Source organism: Lontra canadensis, unplaced genomic scaffold, assembly GCF_010015895.1.
Source record: "Lontra canadensis isolate GAN:19392208 unplaced genomic scaffold, GSC_riverotter_1.0 scaffold1, whole genome shotgun sequence".
Lineage (NCBI taxonomy): Eukaryota > Metazoa > Chordata > Mammalia > Carnivora > Mustelidae > Lontra > Lontra canadensis.
In genome coordinates, this window is record NW_022630995.1 from 117,457,710 (window position 1) to 117,483,471 (window position 25,762).

Genomic DNA, 25,762 nt, shown 5'->3' on the forward strand with positions numbered 1-25,762 from the left:
AGAAATAGGGAATCCTTAAAGAAGACAAGGGTCTGTACTCCCCCATGAAGTATCTTGACTGGGAAAAAGGGCTAATCCCCCCCCCAAAAAAGTAATGATTTTGGACTCAAGCCTTCAAAGCACTCTATAAAGAAGGCTTTGCTTATTTTAAAGAAGCAGTCACCATATGCCTAGTCACAGAAGAATTTTTAGTCTGTGACAGTCAGGGGAGAAGTCATTTTAAAAACAGTGCCTGGGTGGCTCAATTGGTTAAGTGTCTGCCTTGGGCTCAGGTCATGATCCCAGCATCCTGGGATCAAGTCCCATGTCAGGCTTCTTGCTCAGTGGGAAGTCTGCTTCTGCCATTCCCTCTGCCTGTGCTCTCTCCCTTCCTCTCTGTCAAATAAATAAATAAAATATTTTAAAATCATCATAATAAAATAAAAACAATATTCAAGACACACCTGGGTGGCTCAGTCGGTTAAGCGTCCGACTGTTGATTTCAGCTCAGGTCATGATCTCAGGGTCCTGGGATCAAGCCCTGGTTGGCTCCCTGCTCAGTGGAGTGTCTGTTTGAAGTGTTCTGTCCCTCTTCCTCTGCCCCTCCTCCTGCTCACTCTGTCTCTCTCAAAATAAATAAATCTTTAAAAATAATAAAAAAATAAAAAATACACAGAAATGATACCTTGAAAGGAGGAAAATAAAACAGGAATGAGTCCATTTACTCATCTTCTAATCATCTTCCCACATACATACCAAAAAATAATCCTAAAATTAGTCCTATATCTTCACAGGGGTTTGGGTTATAGAGACATATACACTGTCAAAATGTACCAGAACACCTAAAGTTTGTGCGTTTCCTGGCATACCTGACTTATGGTTAAAGGGGAAAAACCCTGTAAATAAATACTTTAGTTAATGACATACAAGCTGAAGTATTTGGGGATCTGCAATTTACACAAGGAGCATAAGAATTAATGGATGATACAGCAATGAAGAGATGAGTACATTCGTGTTAACACAAATACAGTGTTAATAGTTTAATCTAGGAATAAGGCTTTTTACTATGAAATTCTCCCAACTTCCTGAATGTTTAAAAATTTTCCTAATACAATGTTAGGGAAAAGAGCCACAAGAATAAACGAGTAAATATGGCAGGATCTAAGAGGCTACCAAACACGGGTAGACCCCACACAGTTCCATCACACACACCTACAGATACAACGCGGGTTTAACCAGAAGTCTCCATCAGAGAGGGGTAAGGGGGTGGTGGTGCACCCGAGTGGCCGACCCTGCCAAGCGTCCGACTCTTGGTTTCAGCTCAGGTCCTGATCTCAGCCCAAAATGGACTATGAGCTCAGCAGGGAGCCTGTTAGAGATGCCTGGGTGGCTCAGTCAGTTAAGGGGTTGCCTTTGGCTGGGATCGTGATCCCAGGGTTCTAGCATCGAGTCCCATGTCAGGCTCATTGCTCAGTGGGGAACCTGCTTCTCTGCCTCTGCCTGCTTGTGCTCTCTCTGACAAATAAAAAAAAATCTTAAAAAAAAAAAAAAAGTGGTGGGTAAGTGGGAAGCACAAATTCAGCTATTAACTAGTATAGTGGCTCCGTGAATGGCAAGGAACTGAAGAGTGGTACTGAACTCTGTGAGGTAGATGATGACAGCTGCTGTTGGCAGAAGTGAAACAGCCTGAGCATATGTGTGCCTGCACGCTGCACAAGTTTATCTTTGTGTGCACACTGAGCAAAACCTAACCTCGCTCCTTCAAAACCTTCCGCTCTGCTCTATTGAGAAACTACAAGGGATCCAGCAGAGAGACACACATGCATCTGGAGGAGGACATTTCAGAATCCCATTTGGAAAGCTTTCAGGGTAATCTCCTTAGCCTCCACGAGACTTAATTCACCTCTCCCTCCCCCCTCCTCCAATCTTCACCTTTGTAAAAGAAAAATCATTGTTTTTTCCCCTACTTGAGAACTAGGTTGGTTGAGGTTTCAGAAAATTAATCTCCTCCAATTCTTGTCCTACTTCTTCACGTACAGATTTAGTGCCTATAAAGGAACCACTGGAATCACATTCCCTTCTTCATATTTCAAAGTGTTTTTCCTGCAAGTCCTTCCCTACAAAATTACCAAGCCAGAAAGCTCTGGGCTTTAAGGAGGGCCTGATTCTATGGTTTCCCTAGTTTAAGTTACATCTGATATCTAAGACACAAAAGGCCCGAGATTTTAGACATGCATTTTACACAAGTAAATTTGTAATACAATAGGTGGTTACCGTACACCTACCAATCTCCCTTTCTGCATATTTTCTCCCTTGAGTTGAAAAATACTATTGCAGTCAACCTCTTCCCCACCAGATATGTTGAGGCCCCATGTCACTCAGAATTCTTTCCTTGCCGCTTTAAAAGGCTCGCTTTAGTTCTCTGCTAATGGGCTCCCTCACCTCTGACCCCTCCACGTCACCTCCTGCAACAGAGCAACGGGATGGCCACTCAAGGACCCTGAATCCAGACAGCTGTGTATCAGTCTCCTAAGCAGCTTGGCTGAACTTGAGGAAGGCAGAGAGGAAGCTGAGTAATACACAACCGGATGGGACACTCTGGTCACCAGCATCAGACACTGGTTAAGAGCATAGTCTCTGGAGTGAGGGATGGGTTCACACATGGGCTCCAGGACTTTCGAGTAGTGTCCTCTGGGCAAGTCATTTAAGCTGAATGTCAGCCATTTTAAAAAGGTCGTGGTCATCACAGTACCAGTTCCCTAAAACCACTGTGAGGTTTAAGTGACTAATGCCTTATAGTACCACAGTAAACTGAAAGCACTCAGGCAAAAAAGAAAGGAGAAACCCGAAAATGTCTCCAGATGCCCCTCCAGCTGTGCTCTTTAAAAAAAAAAACCCAGGTTTTACACTTTCCAAATTTGCAGTTTCTATCTATGCAAGGCTTTGTCCTCCCCACCACCTCTCCTTTCCTCACCACCACCTTCAGAAGTGTTTCTTCCATTTCTCCCTTTCCTACAGGGCTGTGGAACCCACATGGTGCCCAGCTGCAGCCTACACACTCGCACTGCCTCCTAAACAAACAGGCTAACTGACACACCTCTGAGGCCGGCACTGGGTGAGCGGGAGTCTGAACAGATGTTCTCTGAGGCACAGACATCCGCATACCTGTGAAGAGAGCAGGGGTTCAACTCTGGCACTACAGACATTCTGAACCAAATCATTCTGTGTGTCGGAGAACGCATCCTAGGACGTCTGGCAGGATCCCTGGCCTCCACCTTAGGTAATGGTAGCACACTGTTTTCCCGGCTGTGACAATCAAATATGTTTCTAGACTTTGCCAAATATCCCAGAGGGCGGTGGGGGTAAAATAACCTCCCTCTCTTTTCCCTGACTCCCCTGTGTTGAGAGGCACTGCTGGAGAGTATCAGAAATATTCCCCCAAGTCACAGCATTCGTTTCCTACTGAAGCAGCAGCTACCACAATCGGCATATTCAGAACAGGCACGGGAAATCGTAATGACTACGTCTGTGACATGTCAAAACTCTGTCACTACTAGCTACAGCTGACAGGGTAAGTCACAAACTCAAAGCTCGAACTGTACCAAAGGTTCAAAACTGTCGTAAGAATTAAGTGAACTAATGCATACATAAGTGCGTAGCCCAGGGCCTGGCAAAGCATAAGTATTCACTACCCCCTGAGCTACTATTAGTAAGCATATACAGGTTCTCCCCTCACCCATTCTTTCTATGTTCCTCCCACCTATCTCCCCAAGGACAAAGTAAAATAATTCAATACTAAACACAGTACAATGGTCCCTAGAGCTGATAACATATGCAGTGGGGTAAGACCAGAAGAAAAGGAGAATCCAAGAATGGCAGGAAAAGTATGGTGTCCTGCAGCAGAGGCAAAGGTGTACACACATTCCCACTCAACAGGAAGAGGCAGGAGGATGCCTGTTCACTCCAAAGTGAGTTTCTTATAAGGAAGCAGCATCTTGAAAGAGGAAGCGTACAAGGAATTTCACATCTTCTATCCAGGGAAGTTCCATCCACATAATTCTCCCTTTCCAAATAGTACAGGGGTTCTCTGAGTTACAAATACCCCCACAGCTTCAAATAGTTGCATTGTCTCTCCTTAATTCCCCATGCAGTAAGTAACCAAAGTTGTGGGGAAAAGGCACTCCCCAGCGCAGGGCACTAGCAAACACTGACCTCACATTTCTTCTGTATGTTTCTTCACCCTGAGAGGAATTTTACACATACTAGGTTTCCCTACTCTCATCTCGTTTCCTTTTCCTGTTTCATACACCTCGGTTATGAGACACACACACAAAAAAATGCTCCATTTTCTCCATCCCTCTTTTCCTCCATAGTAAACCAAGAAGCACAGACCATACAGGTAAGTGTATTAAGGACAAAGATGACATTTATGTGAGTCTAGAGTAGATGAGTAGAGGCTGTGAGCCAGCTGTCACTTGCCGGCTCTGTAACCATAATCAGTCAATCACTGAGAGTCAGTCACTTAATCTCCATGAGCCTCAGTTTCTTCATCTGTACAATGGCAGGGATAACCCCTGCCCTACAGATTCAATGATATCAATTATGTGAATTCTTGGCTCAAAGCTCAAAACATAAAAGTCGGCACAATAAAAGGACTGCTATTATCATTTGCCAAAATTACACATAATGTCTGTGTCCTTCAAATATCCAAAGTTTACCAACAGAAATACTCCCAAGAGAATTCATTTTTTCCACCTTTTCTCCCTATTAAACCTAAAGGTCCCTTACAACAGTCATCCCTCTCACCAAAAGAACCAACTTAAGCAGAAGATACTGTCTTATTCAAGCATGGTTCATCTGCCTTGTTTAATCAATTGTACTGTTTTCCATTATTTTACCACATGTTTGACATTTTGGCACCATAAGTGAAGAAACATTCTGGGTTCAGCCTGGGGCCTAACCTTCATCACATGATTTTTGTTGCTGCTTCTGCAAAATATTTTCTGTGCTCCAAACCCATTTCTGGAAGAAGAGCAGTTTGTAAATAGGAAACCATGCATGCTTTCTTTTTAAATTCCCAACATCTATTGAAATAACATCCACTCTTACCAGCAATTCAACTATGAAAACATAATGAAAGAAATGATTTTGAATTAAATAAGAAAGGTTTCCTCTCCCCTTCCCGCCCCCCCCCCAAAAAAAGGTTACAGTGGCTCTTGCTGTCCTATGGTTTGGGCACAATTTTTAAAGAAATTCTATAAACATACAAGACCTGAATTTTTCTATTCCTGATAATCTAAACAACTGAAAGTTTATAAAGTTAAAGACAACTGCCAAAAATCTGTTTATTTCCTTATCACTTTTAAAATGAGATCACAAAAGCAAGAATTGCAATTTTTTATTGGCTAATTTTATTTTTTTTATTTTTTAAGGATTTTATTTATTTATTTGACAGACAGAGATCACAATTTGGCAGAGAGCCCAATTGGGGAGGGGGGGTGCTTGATCCCAGGACTGGGGGATCATGACCCAGACTGAAGGCAGAGTCTTTAACCCACTGAGCCACCCAGGCGCCCCTTTTTATTGGCTAATTTTAAACTAACATTTAAAAGTACAATGAGAAATGACCATTTCAGTCTGCATTAGGATTCCAACCTCTGCTGAGGCAACATCTGTGTTTGGTGTGAGCACATGTATACGTGTACCTGTGTGTACGAACAGAAAAGAAAAATCCCAGGTCTTTGATTTTTAGTTTGTGAGCTATACTAGTAGCTCTTCTTCAATTATGACAGTCTTATAAATAAACACAAATGAGCGAAGCTCATAAATATGGTATTCAGAGTAGTTTCCATACCCAGCATCATGAACAGACAGTTAACACCTATGTGTGGCAGTATGTTAATATCTGTCACTACCTTGGCTCCTAGCAGAAGGTATAAAATAACACCTTGCTTTAGTCAATATTAACTAGGCTGCTTTTGGCTTTTAAAAATATACTCTTAGCATGGCATTTCTAAGCACAAAAGAACTTCAAGTCTTATGTTCCTCTTCAAATTTAAGACAAAATGACAATCTAAAATTAAAAATCACAACAGCCTAAAGTAACCACCACTTCATCTTTTTCCCTACACATTCAATAAATCACCTATCAAGCATATAACAAGAATGATTCAAAATTTTGCAACATTTATGTGTAAAGAAAAAGCGGAAAAGGAACAAGAATGAATTGTTTGGTCAGGTTGTTGAAAATTACAGAAGATGCTTCCCTTAATTAAAATTAACTTGAACATATTGTTGCTTTTGTTTTACTGAACTACAGAACATTTCAAGGAGCTGAAATTGCATCTATTATGGTCAAGAAAAAGTGAATGAAAAAAAGTCTGCTCAGAAGTGAGATCCTCGGGACGCCTGGGTGGCTCAGTTGGTTGGACGACTGCCTTCGGCTCAGGTCATGATCCTGGAGTCCCGGGATCGAGTCCCACATCGGGCTCCTGGCTCCGCAGGGAGTCTGCTTCTCTCTCTGACCTTCTGCTTGCTCATGCTCTCTCTCACTGTCTCTCTCTCAAATCAATAAATAAAATCTTTAAAAAAAAAAAAAAGAAGTGAGATCCTCTCAGGGCACCTGACTGACTCAGTGAGTGGAGCATGTAACTCTTCATCTTGGATTGTGAGTTCAAGCCCCACGCTGGGTGCAGAGATTACTGAAAAATAAAATCTTAAAAAAAAGAGAGAAAGTTTTAAAAAAGAAAAGAAAACAGATCTTTTCTACAGCAACAGAGACCACAAAATCCTCCTTCTGCCTAAAGTCCAATAAAAGTCACCTATAGAAATATGATTCCACTCCAGAGAGATTAATAATGCATTCCTCCAGGACAAAAGCAAATGTGTATCTTCACTTCCTCCTGGAGAAACTGAGGCAAACAAGATTTCCCAGACATCCCCAAGATAAACAAGCGTGTCTGCCTAATGATTCAGGAGTCCCTGGCACTCAAACCTACTCTTTTCCACTCCATGAAAATCTGCAAAGAACAGAGTAATCCTGTCTAAAACTTTAATACTTCTGAAAAACAGGATGAGGTTTTTATAGGAAGTCATCCCATTTAAAGGCCACTAGCTTTTCTTTTTTTACAGATACTAAGTTGATCTTGAAAAATATCCATGAGAACTCCAAAAGCACAAGTATGGCTCTCTCCCGTATCAACACACATTGTAAAGGTACAGTGATTGAGTCTGGCAATGGCTCTTGAATAGAGAGAACAGGATGGCTACTCTGGAGGGAGAGGAGAAGGCTCTAGAACCCTCACCTCTTAAACCAAAATAATATCCACACAGATAAAAGATATAAAGGTACGGCTTTTAAAAAAATATATCACCAATACTCAAAGAAACCTTCTGGAAGAAGACTTAAGGAATTAAGACTTTGCAGGGAGGCAACTTAAAATGAAGACATAACAATTATGAATATCTACACAACAGAAGAACCATGTCAACATTTGTAAAGCAAAAACTTCAGAAGATTATTAGGAGAAATAAAAGCTCATTGACCGTATCAGACTCATTTTATCTCTCAGTCTACAAAATGGACAAAAATAAGAATATAGAAATTATGTAACACAGGTCTAATGCGCAAACCCACATTTAACTCTGGACCCTGAAGGTAAAGAATACACATTCTTCTTCTCTGTTCACAATAGGTTCATAAAATTATCACATTATTCCATAAGAGGTCCACAACTAAATATGTTTGGTTGAAAATGACTGCAAAGCAGAGGTAGGAGATGAGGTGATAACGAACACAGGATCCCTGAAGTAACTCGTATAACCAAACACAGCTGTGACGCAGGCGGTGGGAAGAACTTTCAGTTCCTATAGTAGTTCCTTGTGATCACATTTTTTCAAGAAGCCACAGAATCCCTTGAGAAAGAGGTACTTACACCAGCTGCTACTTCCTAAAATACCCAAGGTAGAAGATTATCTATTTCCTATTTCTGAGAGACTAAAAGAACTCCACCTTCCACTGTGTTTTCACATTTAATTATCTTCAATGAGAAGTTCATTCCTGGGCTTTTTCTTAAACCCCGGAACACATATAACTTACTAACTCAAGATCTGTTTTGGGCAGAGGGGGAGGCCATCTTTCACCACACTTCCTATAGCAGTCTTTCACACGCATAAAAGGTCGCTTTGTAAATTGACCTTCGCATTTAATAGCCAGGCTAAATATCCTCCTTACTGTCTACATCTTCACTTCCTCATGACTGGACTCCCTGAGCTGGGACTTCCCTAATTCTACCGCCAATCCTTATTTGATGGCTTTCCAAACTAAGTGTACTATCACATTTCTTTTCCACATGTTTAACTTGTTTATATTTATGCACCAATTAAGGCAAGCTCTTCGAAAACATAGTCCCTATTTTAAAAGTACAATTTGTTATGGAATTCATTTTGGCTTTATCAAAAAAACAAAATAAAACAAAACACAGGGCTGAGTTTTGATAGAATTAATCCACAAAAATAATTTTTATTTCAAGAAACTGCCTCATGGCAGTATTTCCTAAAACCATACTTGCCCTGTTGAAAAAATGACACCTTTCCACTATCATCACTTATTTCCATGTGTATTCTGAAAGGGCAATTACTTCTAACACACATCATGACCTGCTTTTTCTCCACTTCAGGTCAACTTTGTCAGAGGTCCTTGAGACTGACGTGAGACCAAGTTCCACACTCCAATATTCTCTGTCACGACATCCCATTTGTTTTTGTCATGGTGCTTTAACAGTTTGTGATTGTTTCATTGGCCAGTTTAACTTTCTGTCCTCCACCCAACCTCCCCACCCTGCCACCATCTATGAGCGTCTCTTCACATGGGGGAGGCAGACAGATGGGTCTTAACCAGCTTAGAGCCCTGCACACACTTTGGCCAGCTCTCAGTGAGCAGCGAGGCAGTCATCAATACACAATATGGATAATATTAAAAGCACTGTGAACTGGTCACAGCCATAAAGCTATTAATGCTGATATAATCTTTAAAGGGGGTAGGTACATTAATCCCCAGAAGCAGTGAATTCCAGTGACATGCCATAATGTTCTGAGGCTCCAAAGCTGAAAGCACACTGGGCAGACTCATGAAAGGCAGCCATGTAGGAGACTGCAAACCAGGGCCTCACAGCTCTTTTACAGAAAAGCAGCGGGAGCGCTGAAATGATTCACTTTCACTACCATCACACACACACACACACACACACACACACACACACATCTAAAGACAACTTCAGAGCATTTCATGAAGTATTTTTGTTCATAAAATAGATCTATCTTTTCCTGAAGTTTGGAACACACGACCGACTGGGGGCATATGGTCACCACCTTCCTCTAGCAGGACCCATTTTAAAGATAATTTCCAGAAGCTCCACGCAGATAACCTATCTCTGCATGTAAGACTGCAGTGAATGGGAACAGCTAATTTTTGCCTGAATGTTTTTATTTAAAAAAAAAAAAAAAAAAGCATTTAAATGACAATATCTAGGTTTATTTTGCAGTTCTGAAATAAGGGATTTATATATATGTTTATAAAATGTATATATGTAAAATTTATATATATTTACAAAATGTAGTTTAATATAAATATTTTACAAACACATATACAGCTATTTGCGGGGTTTATGACCTGTGTGTTGGAAGATTCACTTCCTACTTTGACAAAAACATGCACTGATAACTTTAAATGTTAATTTGGTTTTAAGTATTCCTGGATACAAGTTTCTTCGTCAAAAAGCCCAACCAATTTTATATATACTATAAAGTATTTTCTATGAAAAAACTGCTGTTGTGTTTTTAAGCCACAAGTTTTAAAATATCATTTTAATAATCAAATGCAAACCTGATCAGATCTCAGAACCACCAGTTCCACAGTTCAGCTGCCTCTAAAGATAGCAAAATAACTTGCAAAAAATTGACTGAATTAGATCAATTTGGATATGGGCTAGGGTGGACATATAGTCTGAAAACAGTTCAGTGGTTTTTTTTTTTTTTTTTTCAAAAGTAAGGCATAAAACTATCCCAGGACCCAGCAATTCAACCAAGCAAAAAAGGAAAATGTACGTCTACATAAAGACTTGCATGCAAATGTTCATAGGAGCATTATTCCTAAGTCCCCACCCCTAACCCACGAACACAAACACACACACAGGAGAGAGAGAGAGAGAGAGAGAGAGAGAGAGAAACAACCAGTCCATCATATTCAAGCAGCAGATTGCTATTCAGTTATTATAAGGAGAGAACTGATACATGCTATGCCATAGATGAACCTCAAAAAAAATCGTGGAAGTGAAAAAAGCCAGATGTTAGAAACCACAAGATTCCATGTAGGTGAAGTACCCACAGAAAGCCACATTTACAAACAAAAAGATTTTTGTATGGGGCAAGGAACACAGATTACCTATAAATGGACATAAGCGACCTTACTGGGGAGATAAGCTGTCCTAAAAATGATTTATGGTGGTGGCTATATCACTTAGTAAAAATAATAAAATTGTACACTTGAAATGGGCATGTCTTATGATATGTAAAATATACTTCAAAGCTGTACAGGGAAAGAAAAAAAAACTTGGGCTAAGAAAATAATTCATAAAATGAGAAGTAACATAAGAGATAAAAAGATCTGGGTGACAGTGAATGTATCCTGATTAAAGCAAGCTACTCCTCTCCCCCTTCTGCCAAAAAAGTCATTTACCAAGCAGCCAAAGACCAAGTAGGCATAAAGCTTCTACTCCACTCTTTAAAATAACAGATAACACCAACACTTTGGAGGTACCACCAGAATATGGGTGACCTCAGGAAGAAACCAAGTTTTATTCTAGGATTATCATGAGAACTGTCATGATCTTTTCAAAGCCTATGAATTAAAAGTCCACATTATGTAAATCTAACAATTTTCACTTTATCCTTAGAAAAACATGACTTAAAATAAGAAAAACATGAAGCTGTTTGTAAGAATAAGGCAGGTCTCAACCATCGGCAAAATGATAAAAATGATCAAACTCAATCTTTTATTAACTTCCAATCTGGTTAGGGGTTTTCTTGTCTTCTGGGCACAGTTCCCACTTAAAAACAAACTGTTTAATCAGTATTCTGAATTTTACTAAAACCAAGTGACACAACAAGCAGACAACATTCATCTCTTTATTCTTTCCAACATTTTCAGTTTGAAATTGATTTTGGAAACAAATGTAACATACTGGGTTCCACTGTATCTTTTTACAGTGCTAATGTTAGTAAATGTGCCTGACTAATTTCTTTCCTGCAGTGCAAAGTTTATATTTACACAGCTTTTTTAAATGGAGAGTTAGCACAAGCATGGTTTAACTCTAAAAGAGAAGTGAGGGGTAAAGAGAGCTACACCAACTGCAAAATAACAGAAAACCCTCATTCTTAGAAGTGTAATTACAGATCAACACTACTTGGGGAAAAAATGAGAGTTAGCTATGTGTTCCTGCCCGGAATTTTGTACCAATAAATATCCTTTTTAACAAATTTTTTAAAGTATTTAAAATTCAACATATTAACTCAAGAGGTTCTGTTTTCCTTTAAAAACACACACACCAAAATCATAATATCATGTACTCGAGACAGATAACACTATCAACTTACTAGATAGGCCATCTTACTTAGAAATGTCTATGGTAAAATATTAATTTATCAATCAGGAGAAAAAATAATTTCTGCAAAACCAGGAAACGGGTTTCATTCCTTTACACAAAACAAAGGGAACTGGTTAGTTTTATACCACTTTCCAAAAATTTACATCCACAGTAAATCAGGTACACCTGCATTTTTAAGGCAACAAGAATAAGGGGAGCAATTTAACAAGTCATCCAGACGCACATTATCCAGAATGAAAGTCGGGTGAGAGACCAGGCTCTATCATGACCACATATACTACATGCACCAAATCAAAATTTAATTACACTGCAGGACACCGTTTGTGAATTGTGCTACATATTTTATCAACTGCTCCCCTTTTGACAGGGCCCCGTTTCCTGAAGGAAAATTCCAAGAACTGAAAAGTTACAACACCTACATACCAGAAATTGTTTCCTGAATTTTGCTACATGAACTAACATCTGCTATAATTTGAACATTTACTTCCCAGTAGGAATCCCATTAAAATTTTTGTTGAACATTATTTGTTCAACAATAGTAGATGCAGACAATGTTTTGTTAAAACAACAACAAAAAAAAACCCCAAAACCACCACCACCACCACTACCACCTTTCAGTTTCATACAGTTTGGATATAACTGACCAATTCACAGTTGTAACTTTTCCCCTGGGAACAAAAACATCTGCCACCTGATAAACTGGAGTATGTGTGGTACAGTATGCATTCGTAGTTTTGGGAGGCAGCCCAGAACGAACAGGAGAGGGCAAATTAAATATCCAGGCCCCTGAGAAGAAACAATTCTTAGGAAAGTGCTGCATAATCAAACTTGGGCATTACTTCTTGGTATCTTCCTTTTCCTTTTATTTCTTAAATTTTAAGTGCATCTGGACACTTCAACAGTTAGTTTGTAACAGATACATAAATTTACAGAGATACAGCCTACTTTTCCTATCAACCTCTTGTCTATTTCAATGGGGGAAGGAGGCCATGTGTATATATCAGGATATATTAAGTCAAAATGTAACTGCACTGCCTATCTCTCACACACATATCTCTCACATACAGACTCCATTTCACAAAGGGTAGTAGGGTGGGCCTCTGGCCTCAGAGAAGGTCTCCACCCAAGCTCCATCCCAGACCTGTCCAATCAGTATGGCGGAGAGGGGGTTGAATCAACACATTGGCAAGCACTCCTGGTGATTCTAGTGTCTAGTCAAGTTTGAGAACCTTGAACTTAATAGGACTACACTGCATCTAAAATATTCTTTTCTCTAACTGCCAGTCCAGCAGTAAGCAACACCAAAAAGAAATGCAAGATCATGTGGGGTAAAACACAGGTAAGCCAGTGACTCAAGAGTTAACATCCTTAACTCTCTTCTAGCCCACCCAAAGGATCGTATCATGTCAGCCCACAACTCTCCAAGTATTCATTATCACATGAGCCATTATGGAGGAACAACAATAGTTTTAGAGTGTGGTCAAATTGTGGGTGCCCTTTGAAGGGTGCCCTTTAAAATACCTAATACCAAAGTAATGGCCATTTAGGTGTCAAGTGACCAATACCTATTTCCTCCTTCAATTAGCTTCCGTTCTTTTTGACAAGAAGTCACTACTGGGATTCCTCTTACTATATTAACTTGACATCAAATTCCTGCCTGAGTAATAGCCTTAAGAATCTGGTCATTCAATCAGGTTAAATTAAAAACAAAGCCAATAAACCATAACAAGGAAACACGTTCACCAGAGAACAAGACTTGCAGGATATTAAGTCCCGCTGGCTTTGTGGCTGTTGGGTTAAGCTTTAACTCACTGGGGATAGCTTGGAAAAGGGAAAAGTTTGCACAGAGGAAAGATTCTCAACACAGATCACTGCCAAAACACAGAAAGTCCACACTTGGGATTGTTTTGAAGTTAATTTTTACTTTAGGGTCTCCAGGGCATTAATACCAAGAGATATTATTTTTCCTCTTGAGGCCTAAAGCTAAGCACCACCTGACACATTGTATTTGAGAAAGGTATTACTGTGCATTCTACCTGCTTTATTATTCGAGCAAATGAATACATGTATACTCATAATAAAATTAACAACAATCTGAAGCAGAGCTAAAATATTACAACTTTATCTCTCCCAATTGTTTTCACTTACGTAAAAAAGGTAATCATGTAAACTGCTGTAAAGTTATGTACACACCCTATGCCAACAAAATGTAACTGAACCACAACAGAGATTATGATATTCAAGCTTGTTATGTTTGTACTTCTGAGCCAAGAAACTTTGTCCTAAAGACGCAGACTGAAATTTCCAACTAGTACGGAGGGGAAAATCAGAATACACTACTCGTTGTAGTTCTCACTACAACTCATGTACAGGACTTTCTCTTTTAAAAGACAGATTCTGGAATTAAGTTTATTTGCCAATCTTGGAAAACAAACGAAATAGAGAAATCCCCTAATAGAAAACTAAGTTTATATATTTAGAAGCAATCAAATTGTATGTCATACCTCAAAGCAGTAATGAAGATAATTGGCTTTGTAATTCCTCCACTCCACAGCTACTGGGTAATACATAGATTTGGATGTTCAAACCAACTGACAGTAGCAAAATGAGATTTCCCTGTACCCAGTACCAAAATGAGATAATCCCCATGATTAAGACATTTTTCACTACTGAGAATACATGAAATTTAAATTGCTTAAATGCAGCATTCACTAAATTTCATTTTCAGAAGCGTATAAGAGCAGCTATTGAATACCTTTTCACAGAATCCCCTAAATCTCTTGAAAGATCACGTGCGTTAATATTGCCAAAGAACATCCCCATAAACCAGCTGACTGAAAAAAATGACTCAATTCTCTTTCTTTATCTTGGAAGAAGCTGTCGTCTGTGAGTCAGGAAGCTCAGCTGGCTTCTCAGGATGAACCAGAAGGAAATCACTTAAGAGACCTGTCTGTGTTTCTCTTCTGTCAAGGACACTGTTTACAATGGCGTCATAAGGGAAAAAATGAAGACATTCACTGGGTCAGAATACTGCATAAATTATTTCCCTCTTGAAATCACTTCCTTGAACCGCACTTTCCAAAATACCGGAGCATTCTTCTTTGATATTTGCTCATACTCCATCAGAGCTTCTTTGCTTTCATGAATTTTCTTCCAGGGTAATCAGCAGTTCACAAATCAGGAGGGCAGAGGACAGAGCAAAACTGTTTCTACACCAGTTTAAGAGCAATGCTTTTTGCAATGGAAAAATTTCCCTCACCAGTCAGAGATCCACCAAAAACCGGCTTCATAATAATCTTGGGAACAATCTGATTCTGCTTTATTATTACTATTTTTTAAACTTCATTAACTTCAGTCAAATTCAAACAAAAACGCTGTGGGAGAACTGACTAAACCTAATTTCCTTTTGCAATTTGTCTGAAAGTGCTTTCTTGCAAGATGTGCTCAGCCACCAGATGCTACTCTCCTACAGAATTTCAACTCGCCCCTCCCCTCCCTCTTGGGGGCAGGGAGAAGAGGGCTTCCCCAGGAGCACAAGGTGCGTTTTGAAACTGGTTAATTCGTGGCTGTAGGTGAAGGTATGTATATATTCCTTTCTAGAACTCAAAGATTGCTTCAAAGAAGGGGTTAGCAGAGATGAGGAACCAGACAAAGCCCTTCTTTCTGTTTTATCCATCAACACACTCCTCAATCTAAAGCAAGCTAATCCTCACAGCAAAGTATAAATCTTCAAACTACTAAGATTCCAAAGGCTTGCCATTCTCAAAAGAGGGCATGCCAGGTTGTATACTCTATAAAGCATTCTGAGCCTGAGATCAGATTTTGGACACTAAGGCCATGATGATCTATTTCACATTAAAGAAAGCAAGTCTGTTACAATTCCCAACAGAAAGTAGTCAATGTATCTGTTGTATTTACAGATTCCAACCTGAGAGCTGAGGCATAGCATATGTCTTGCTTTAACTGATACTGCATTTCTAAGTGGCTGCCTTTCTCTGCAACTCCAATATTCAAAACAAATATTAAATGTTTTCAAAATATTGACCCAAAATCTAATTTTTTTAAATGTAGGGAAGTGACCTCTCATTCAAGAGATGTCTCCCCACTTCTGGGAGAAAACAATGAACCACAAAGCAAAACAAAATAATCAATTTCCTACTTTTGGGCGCTCCCCCCCTTATTTTTAGGTTTTAAAATGAGGGAGGGGACTGGTCAACTTCAATTTATAAAGGTTCACAAGCTAAGAAATACTTAGGTAGTCCCTCCCTCACTCAAAATACTTCTAGCTTATGCTCGAGATAGTAAAAATGTGAGACAACATCTTAAGGAGCTGACAATAGAAGACAAATACACTGCCTAGCCTATTCACATGAAAAATTAGTGATATACCAACCATAAGTATCAAATGAAGAATATTACTTTACAGCAATGCCAAATCATGACAGAAAAGTGCCATGGCCATCTCATGTATTCACTGTCAGGGCCAAAAAATTCATTTTCATCCAAGTTCTCATCTACCTGTTCTACTAAGGAAAAAAAAAGTCATACTATTTTAAATAGTGCACCATGAAACAACTGTGTTTAGAACAAATTGAGCTATGAATCTTAGGGCCAATGAGTCCAACAATCCAAACTAATTGTTCCAAGAGCAAACAAATACTATGGGTGGCACTTGGGCAAGATTTTACAACCCTAGATTATAAATCAGAGGTGATGGTTTTGTTTCTCTTAGCACTGCTCTCAACAATTCCACCCAGCTTGAGGTTTCCTTGAAATCCAAAAATATGTGCCATCTTCTCTTCAAAGAATCTAAAAGAGAATCTTTAGAGAATCTCAAAGATTACCTACTGTCCCACAAAACACAATGTCTAGAGGTGCCTGGGTGGCTCAGTCGGTTAAGCATCAGCCTTCAGCTCAGGTCATGATCCCAAAGTCATAGGACCAGGCCTATCCCTGCTCAGTGGAGAGCCTGCTTCTTCCTCTGCCTCCCCCCCCCCACAAATAAATCTTAAAAAAGACAGACAAACACAACGTCTAGATGAGCACGGACCACATTCCAGATCTAACTGTAGAAAATGAATACCTACAACTTGTGAGATATACTCCCATTATGCAGGCTAAGAAAACAACAGCCATCATGGCCTCAGTGGCTTTGTTCCTAATTCAGGGGCCTGTCTGAAGGCCAGGTATTAGAGCAGAATATACACAGTCCTCCTAATCCAATTACTAACAAGATCAACTACCATACTGATAGTTCAGATTTTTCCCTTTTGTAGCAAAGCGCTTTTAGCAGAAATTGCTTTTTGTACACTTATATCGAGGCTGTGAAGCTTCCTTTTCACAGCTCACCTCAGGATTAAAGGGGAAAGTCTGGAAGTAAGGAAATGCTACAGAGCAGCTCCAGTCAGGCACTGTTCTTTCTACCTATGTGTCCTCAGGGGAGAAAAAGGCTGGCTGGGCCTCAGTTTCTTTAACTATAAATGTGAAAAATAAAAGGACTTACCTATTGAAGTGACTAAGAAAGATCAAAGACATAATCCAATTAAAGCAGCTGTGCCTGGCACACTACATGCAGTGTCCAATTAGCTATCACCTCATTTTACTCTTAAAGAGCTGAGGCATTGAAATCACTTGCACCTGAGTTCCGATCCCAGCTCTCTATGTTCTGAATTCCGTTGGATGGTATTTACTTAATTTCTTAGACCAAGGTATTTTAATCGAAGGCTTTATTCCACAGACCCCCTTGGCAGTTAAATTTCATTAAAGGTTAGCAAAACAAAGATGCAACTCCTGCTTCTCACCTAAGCTTTTCCCACTACTTGGTCCCAAGAACCCCTTTCTTAGAATAACCGAGAACATGGGGGCAGGGGATAAACCAAGGAACTGAGAGGATTAAACATCCAAAGCAGATATCGCACTATATGGAGTAGTTGCTTCTCTTCCTGGAAAGTTCTCTTAGAAAAAAAATCTCGAATTTTATGTGGCCCAAACTTCAGTGTTCAAGCATCTATTTCTTTCACTGGTAGACCTGGGTTTTCAGACCCGAAACATATTTAGCCCTCTAAGACATCCCCCAATCACTGTACTACATCAAATATCAACTGGAAGACCTCTATTACTTCAAACAGGTGACACCAAACTGCTTTCTAGTAAAACTAAAAGTTAAAAAAGGACTTAAATATAACTCCTAAGTTTTCCTTAGCACCAGATACTGTCACAACTAAAATGAGTTCACACACAACAGTCTGACTTGTGTAATGATCAGTGATGCCTTGTCATCACTCCTTAACACTCATCACAAAAAAAGGAACCAACCATGGAAAGTCAGAGCCCGGGGTTCTTAAAAAGAGCGTTCCTCTGACAGCAACTGTAGTTCATTATCCTCTCCCCTCACCAGCCCCGGTACATTCCCGGTCTTTGCCTACTCAGCAGATTCTCGCAAGCTGTGCCGTTTGATGTGGAATACATTTTAGCAGTAAAATTTTCGATCACTCACCAGCCAAATTCTCAACCACCTTTTCCAAGGCGAGGTGTTTTTACATTAAGTGTCTCCAAAATTCCGACCAAAATACTAACCGTCCCCCACTCCCCGCCACTCTCAAATCAAGAGACCTAAAGGGAGGTGCACAAAGAAACTAAATGAAAATTTCGGCAAAGGCAAACAAGTGAAAACAACTTAATTCCTCCGAAAATAACAATTATTTTGGAAGACAGAAGAAATTTAACTTTTTTACTTTAACGCAACCCCTCTCCTCTACTCCGCAGGAATTGTCCAGTATGCTCTCCCAACTGTTTGTCCCCCCACCCCGAGTTTTGTTGTTGTTGTTTTTTTTAATCTGACGTTAAGTAATGAACCACAGCATCGGGAATGATGAGAAAGCAATGACAAAGCTGCTTCCTGCCGGTCTTCTTCGCAGCACCCCAACCCCCCCCCCCCCCCCCCCCCCCCACCCCCCGTTCCCCTCCCCCCGAACACAATTTAAAAAGTTTCTCTCGGCGCCCGGCTTACCTTGACTGGGCTGCCATCATTCAGTTTTCAGAGCTCAAGGACTTCTGTCCATCGGAGCCTTCAACCCGCGGCCCTTCCGCCAGCGCCGCGCTCACCATTTGCTGGGGCCGGGCGGGGACGGTCTCCCCAGCGCGACTCCCCGGCGTTACCGGACTACCTGCTCCCGAGCCCGGGCGTCCTCAGTGCAGCCTCGGGCTCCGGCCTTATTGGCTCCCACTAAGCCTGATGGACATCCGGGCACTGGGGCCTCTGCAGGCGAACTACACTTTGGACCAGCTCGGGGAACGTCGCGTCCGAGTGCAGAGCCAGCGAAATCCCTCGGGGCGATTTCGCATGAAGGGAAACCGGAGAAGCCCACGGCCACAGCCCACCAGCGCACAGCTCCCAGCGAGCGGCACCAGAGCTCGGGCCGGCGTCGGAAGAGAAGCGAAATCGTATGTCGGCTCCCTGAAAGTTGCCGGAGTTCGCCCGAATACCCCCTGCCAAGAAAGTTCTGGTGGTACGGTCCGCCTCCTTAAATGGGCACGGCGCTCCGCCGGCCCGAGCCGGAGGCTGCGCCGGGCGGGGGCAGCGAGCCCGAACGCCGACGCACCCCGCGCGCCCGCTAGCTCGCGGTCGAGCCCCGCCTGCAGGCTCCTGGCTAGCGCTCTCTTGCCAGGTTTTAACAATGTACAAACACACCGCGGGAACACACAGTACCCGGCCGCTCAGAACTCCAGCTCCGATCTGAGTATTTGTTGAATATTGGGCCCCAAGAGGCTGCAGGGAGCGAGACACACAACCCCAGCAGCAGTAAACCACGTTCGCTCCTTTTGATCATTCCAATGCGTGCAGTCAGGAAATGTGCAACTAACGCACCCTTGTTTTACTTTGCTCGCTTTCGGTTTTGATTTCATTACATTGAGAAAACATTTACAAGACGCCCTTCCCTTTCTTGGGACAACATACAGATCACAAAGTAAACAATAACTCATTTTGGGGTTGTCATTTTAAAAAATCACTGAGGATGCAAACCATCAACGTAGTGAACACTCTTCAAGTGTTCAAGGGTACAAACCCAAACGGGTCCTACTAAGAGGACGAGGGAAGGCATTTGAGCGGTGCCTGAAGGTAAGCAGGGCAAACCTTACGTGGGCAGAGACGGAGGGCGGCTGGGCTACCCTATCTCGCGGGCTCCAGCAGCACACTGTAGGAACTGGAAACTTAAATGAATGCCTGCCCCGGAGACTCCTCAGTTCCCCCTGGAGCCGCTCCAGTGTTGCCCACCTCACAAAGAGGTACTCCGGACTGTATTACTAACAAGCCATGGAATACCGGCATGTTGACCTCTGGCGAGAAAACATACAATGCTGGGAGGAAGGCCCAGGGCATCTTTACGTGTGGTTCTGGAAGTGTAATCAGTGGACTCCAGGGAGTCCCCAAGAACCTCTCAGAGGTCAGAACTATTTTTAGAGTAACACAAAGACATGGCCTGTCTTTTTCACTGTGCTGACATTTGCAGTAATGGTGCAAAAGCAATTGTAACTGCTCGCGTGTTAGCACCAACCAAGGCAGTGGCTGCAAACGGCACTAATACCAGAGCATTCTTCACCACCACACACTAGCAGTTTAAAACAAGGAGCCTTTCCGAATGTCCTTAATAAAGCAAGCAGCAGGAATTACGACTTTCGTTAAATCTCAACAAGGCCTCAAGTAGAGGTCTTTTTGATGTTCTCTGTGAGAAAATGAGAAGTACAAACAGCTCTGCTCCTGCAGAGTGAAGGAAAGGAAAGCACTTGTGTAACTGAGTTGCGAGCTAAACCAGCTGTTTTGTCAGGGACTACCATTTTTAAGTGCAAGAACAACTGATGAACTGTGCGTTTTCTGACTTGGGTTTTCAGCAGTCATTTTCTCAAAAATGAACAAAGTGAATCTGTTTCCTCAAGGAAAACAACTGACAGTATTTATTGCCAATGATAAAACTGGAGCTTTCAAGCATTTCGGAAAACTTTACATCTGCCACTGTAAGCTTGATAGTGTCTCAATAATTAAAAGACTTTTCCAATGAGATCAGAGGACATAGTCCTGACTTCATTTTGCCTTCAAATCTGTTCTTCTTGTTGTTTTTTCCCCCTCCAGCTTTACCTGTTAACTCACGCAAGGGACCCAGTGGGCAAACATCCAGTGATGGGAACCGAAACTACCCCCTCTAGCAATAAGGGCTGCCCTCACATCAGCAAGACCCTGCGTGACTGACCCCAAGACAATAATCAACCTGACCTTTTGCTGCTCTGCTGCAGAGTACCCACCAATCTTTGTTGTGTTTTCCCTATATAAACTTAGACATATTCTCAGCACCTTGGAGACAGTTCTTAGGCCATTAGCCCATGGTATTCCTGGTACTGGCTTCACTGAAATAAATTCCTTTCTTGTTTCACCACCCCTGGTCTCTCAGCCTTTAAATTTTGTTAGCAGTAAATGGCAGAACCTGGTTTGTTTGTCGCTGCCTCCCACTCACCCCCCTGGCCAAGTGTTCCTGCACCCTTGGGCTCCAGTAACAAATTTTCTGCTGAGTCGGGCCAGGAGCTGTGCTTCCATTTTGTCCAGCCCTCTTAGGATTCCTGGTTCTCCGAGCAGCTGGTTGCAGGGCGCCAGAGCTCGTCTCTTCAGTTCCTAAATCAGGGACTACGACAGGTCGGAGACAACCACAAGTGATTAGTTGACCTCAGGCAGCCGGAGAGTGAAGAGAACAGAGCTGCCAAAACTTGTTTTGGGGACACTCCTTTCCCCTAGCCCCAAATAGGCACAAACTGCCTTTGCCACATTTGGTGAAGCAGAGAAATGAACTAAGGAGTAAGTGGGCCTAAAAGACTTTGTTCCTAGTAAATGCACGCTGGGCCCCATCCTTCTCTAGTTCCCTGCTGTCCGAGCTCCTTGAAACCATTTTGGGCTTGCGTGGTTCATTCGTTTGATTTGCAACAAGGAATTTATAGAATTTGTCATTAGAGGTACCGTTAGAAGGAGAGAAGGGACGAGTGGCAAGTAGAAAAGTCAGGATATGTGTTTGTAAGCTTTCTTGAAGTGTGTGTAAGAATGGGAAGTACTATTTCCATATCCCCTCACTGCCCCCTAAGGAGAATATTGGCTGACTAGTCTATTTTTAGCTATGACCCTATGACTAAAAAGAAGATAGTATTTTACTTTAACACCGCCTGGCCTATGTATATTAAGCGCAGAGGAAAGATGCTCCTGAATGATTCTCTTAGAGTTCTTCCCCCCATTCAGTTACCAACAAACAGGGCGTTTTGATTTGGCTCTAGCTTGTGGAGAAGCTGTTTGGTTCAGTTAGTGAAGCCCCAACTTTTAAGGAAGAATGAATGCTAACAGAGGTAGTCTTAGCTTCATTTAGTGTTTCTACTGTGTTCTTTCTGAACTTTTGCCTAGGATGATGGGAGATACTTCTTTTTCCAAAGAAAGTCCATTAGGACATACTTTGAATAAATGGTGGCAGAGGGCTAAAAAGCAACCAGAGAAAAAGCCTGTTTTGCAGGAGGGAAGACAGGAGATGGAGATAAAGGAATGTTAGTCCGAACTTTGAGTCTACCTCCACCCTTGCTGGGGGCACCCTGCCACCTCTGCCACCACCTCCTCCACCCTCCTGTTTCCGTACCACCACCGGTCTGGCTGGCACAGCTGGCTCCTTCATTATCCTTGGTGCTTCCAGTGCCATGGGCTCCTGCTCCCCCTACCTTCACCATCAAGGAGCAAAAAGCACCCCAAACTGTTGGGCCCCCTCTATACGAGGTGCGAACTAAAGCACCTCCCACATCAGCATGAAGGAGTCCAGGAGCTCCCCTAGACTCAACCCACCTACTTCAGATTTCCCCCCAGGAGCCCCAGGTAAAACTGACAGCGGGGAACAAACTGATGGACTTTTTAGGGGACACAGGTGCAGAATACCTGGTATTAAAGCAAATTCAAAGTTGTTAATTTAAAAAGACATGTCTTTGGAGTTATCAGAATTAAATACAAAACTGATTCTACCAAGGTTTACTAAAGGTCGAGTAAGTTCATGTTATCTCTGTTGCAATTGGTCAGCAAAAAGAAGACCCAAAGTGATGGCTAATTTAGTCTCTCTCATGAAGTTTTCATGGGTAATTGTTAAAAGCAAGTCGATTTTTAAGAAGGTTTATAAGTAAAATTTTTTTTTTTTTTTTTTTTTTTAAGATTTATTTGAGGAAGAGAGCAGTGCACATTCAAGGTGTGGTGGGGGCAGGTTGCAGAGGAAAACCAAGAGAATCCCAAGCAGACTCCCCACCGAGCCCGGAGGCAGACAGGGGCTTGAGATCATGACCTGAGTAGAAATCAACAGTCAGACACTGAAATCAACTGAGCCACCAGGCACCCCTAAGAGTAAAGTTTTAAACAGCTTTCAAAATCTTTGGTAAACTAATACTTTGAAATTTCACTAGTTAAATAACAAATTGGTTTGAACTCACTGTATATGTTAAGTCTTTTCCAAGTAAGATAAAATACTGAAACATTACTTACTAAACACAGGTTTATCTGCTTTTGGCCTCTTATTACAAAGAAAATAAAGATAGTTGGGCCTACTAGTAAACATATTTTATGCTTCACTGAAAGTTATACTATGAAAGAACATATTCCTTAAAATTATGAAATATATTTATAAATTTGTCAACCTAAAGAATTCTGGTTGTAACAGTTCACAGTCGGTTATTAAAGTTTTCACTGGATGTAATTAAGACTGCTAGATGTGATAAGGAGAGCAACTCTCTGTAGGGAAATTAAGATGTGCTTCTGATAAGAAAGGTTAGGAGAATGGGAGTACAATTTTGTTGCGGAAAAAGAAAGTAGTTTTGTCCCAAAACAAGACTAGTTAGAGAGAGAAAACTTAGGATAAAATCTGAATTTAAAAAACAAAAACAAAAAACAAAGCCTTGTGGAAGGTTTGTGAAGGGGAATCTTTGGAAAACAGTTTTGTGCATGTTCAGGAGTGACTAGGATTGCAATGAATGAATTTTAAAAGGACACTGGTATAAGACTGGAATTTGGGTTTCTTTTTTTCTTTCTGTAAAAATGACAAAGTTTTCTTAGATTATTGGTCTACTCTTGATAAGAAATTATAAACAAAGTTGTTTTTTTTTTTTTTAATCTGCCCAAAAAACCAGTTTCCATGTTTTGTCTTTATCAGGTCTTTGATTAAGAAGATTAAAACTTCTCATTATTAAAGAGGCTAAGTTTTTGCTAACGACTATGTAACCCATAGAATCTCTTATTGCCACTTGGGTTAAATAAATAATTAAATGTTATATTTTATATTGATTTGTAATTCTATCTAGGCATGTTTCTTTAAAACCTGAGGTTTTAAAAAAATGATTAATTTAAAAAATAATAAGACCTGAGGTTTTCTTTTCTTTTTTTTTTTTAATAAAGATTTTATTTATTTTATTTGACAGAGATCACAAGTAGGTGGAGAGGCAGGCAGAGAGAGAGAGAGGAGGAAGCAGGCTCCCTGCCAAGCAGAGAGCCCGATGTGGGGCTCGATCCCAGGACCCTGGGATCATGACCCGAGCCGAAGGCAGAGGCTTTAACCCACTGAGCCACCCAGGCGCCCAAGACCTGAGGTTTTCAACAATACCTCCCTAAAATTCAAATTCTAAATGAAGTCTTTTTGACTAATCAGGCTTGTTTATTTAGTATGTTAAATTACATGGGAAGCACTGTCAAATGATGATAAACCTTCTTAGGTTATACTGCATGGGCAAATGCTATAACTGTCCTAGAACTTTTTTATTTTATTTATTTGAGTGAGAGAGTGAGAGAAAGAGAGAGTATGAGGAGGGGAGGGGCAGAGGGAGAAGGAGAAGCAGGCTCCCCTCTGAGCAGGGAGCCCAATACAGGACTCAATCCCAGAACCCTGAGATCATGACCTGAGCAGAAGGCAGATGCTAAACTGACTGAGCCACCCAGGCACCCCTCTGCCCTAGAAATTATATGAAATTCTTAAAGTTTTAATATGTCCTGGTATGAGGCCATCCCTTGATATTCTACTTACTGAAATGCCATATGTCACAGAAAGAACTGGATCTCCTTATCAACTGCATTATAATGAACTCATCAGATCTTTAAGCAGCCCGTCTCTGAGTCTTCTGTCATTTACAATTATTGTTCTGATGCTCTTGCAAAACATGTTTCATCTTCAAGGAATCTCATGAAAAGGACTTTTGACAAATACGGGTTTCTGATATCCTTAAATCGCAAAACTAAACTGGATAAGAATTTCCAAAACTAATGGAAAAGTTGCAAACAGAACAAGATTTAGTAACAAGGAAGTAAATGAATTGAGGAAGATGTTTATAGTTTTTATGACTCTCCTTTGAAACACTGTTTGTTCTCTCATGTTTGCTCTTCCAGATTTAATGACATTTTTTTCTCTTAAAAGATCTATGACTTACAGAAATATGATAAAATAGTCCTTTATGAACGAATGGAAACATTCATCTTTTCTCCCAATCTGAACCTTCTAGAATTCAGAAACCCTCAGTAAGTATTCTCTTTCATGACAATTGTAATTAGTGACATAGATTTAATAAGAATCTGTTCTCCTTATAACGGAACACCACTGGAAACACTGGTTATATTACCAAGGCTTTGTGTGGAATGTCATATTTGACAGAGACATACATAGACTCAGATATGACCACATACTTTTAAGGAACGGAAATTGACTTTATGCAGCCAACAGACCCCCTTGAAGATGTGCCCGGATACTCTGCTTACCGAGTTCCCAGCAGCCTTACCAAGTGAGTCAAGAATGTCACTTCCTGGCAGATGCAGGACTTAGGATGCTTGGGGGACCTCAAGAAGAGAGGAATTCACCCAAATCTACAGGTATTGCAGTAGGATCTGATGGCAAGTATTTGACTTGACTTCTCACCTTTAGAGGCTATTAAAAGTTCAATCTGAAATTCCTTATTAAAAATTCCAGCAAGGGGCATCTGGGTGGCTCAATCAGTTAAGCATCTGCCTTCAGTGCAAGTCATGATCACAGGGTCCTGGGATGGAGCCCCACATCGGGCTCCCTGCCCAGTGGGAAGCCTGCTTCTAC

At 41.1% G+C, this 25,762-nt stretch overlaps 1 protein-coding gene and 1 long non-coding RNA gene across 7 annotated transcripts in view; one reads left to right on the forward strand and one right to left on the reverse strand.

The window, feature by feature from the left end:
* Positions 1-25,762, reverse strand: part of AFF1 (AF4/FMR2 family member 1) — a 199,980-nt gene that overhangs the window by 106,489 nt on the left and 67,729 nt on the right. Inside the window, exon 1 of one of the 6 annotated variants that reach the window (XM_032862026.1) lies at positions 18,652-19,198. The exons of the other annotated variants lie outside the window; for them this stretch is intronic. Coding sequence (XP_032717917.1) covers positions 18,652-18,671 — 20 coding nt within the window. The 5' untranslated portion in view covers positions 18,672-19,198. Of the gene's footprint in view, positions 1-18,651; positions 19,199-25,762 lie in introns of those variants that run through there. 6 annotated transcript variants of the gene reach the window in all.
* LOC116870428 lies at positions 19,701-21,072 on the forward strand. The gene is made up of 2 exons (XR_004383217.1): positions 19,701-19,761; positions 20,770-21,072. It is a non-coding gene; the product is annotated as an uncharacterized LOC116870428 (long non-coding RNA).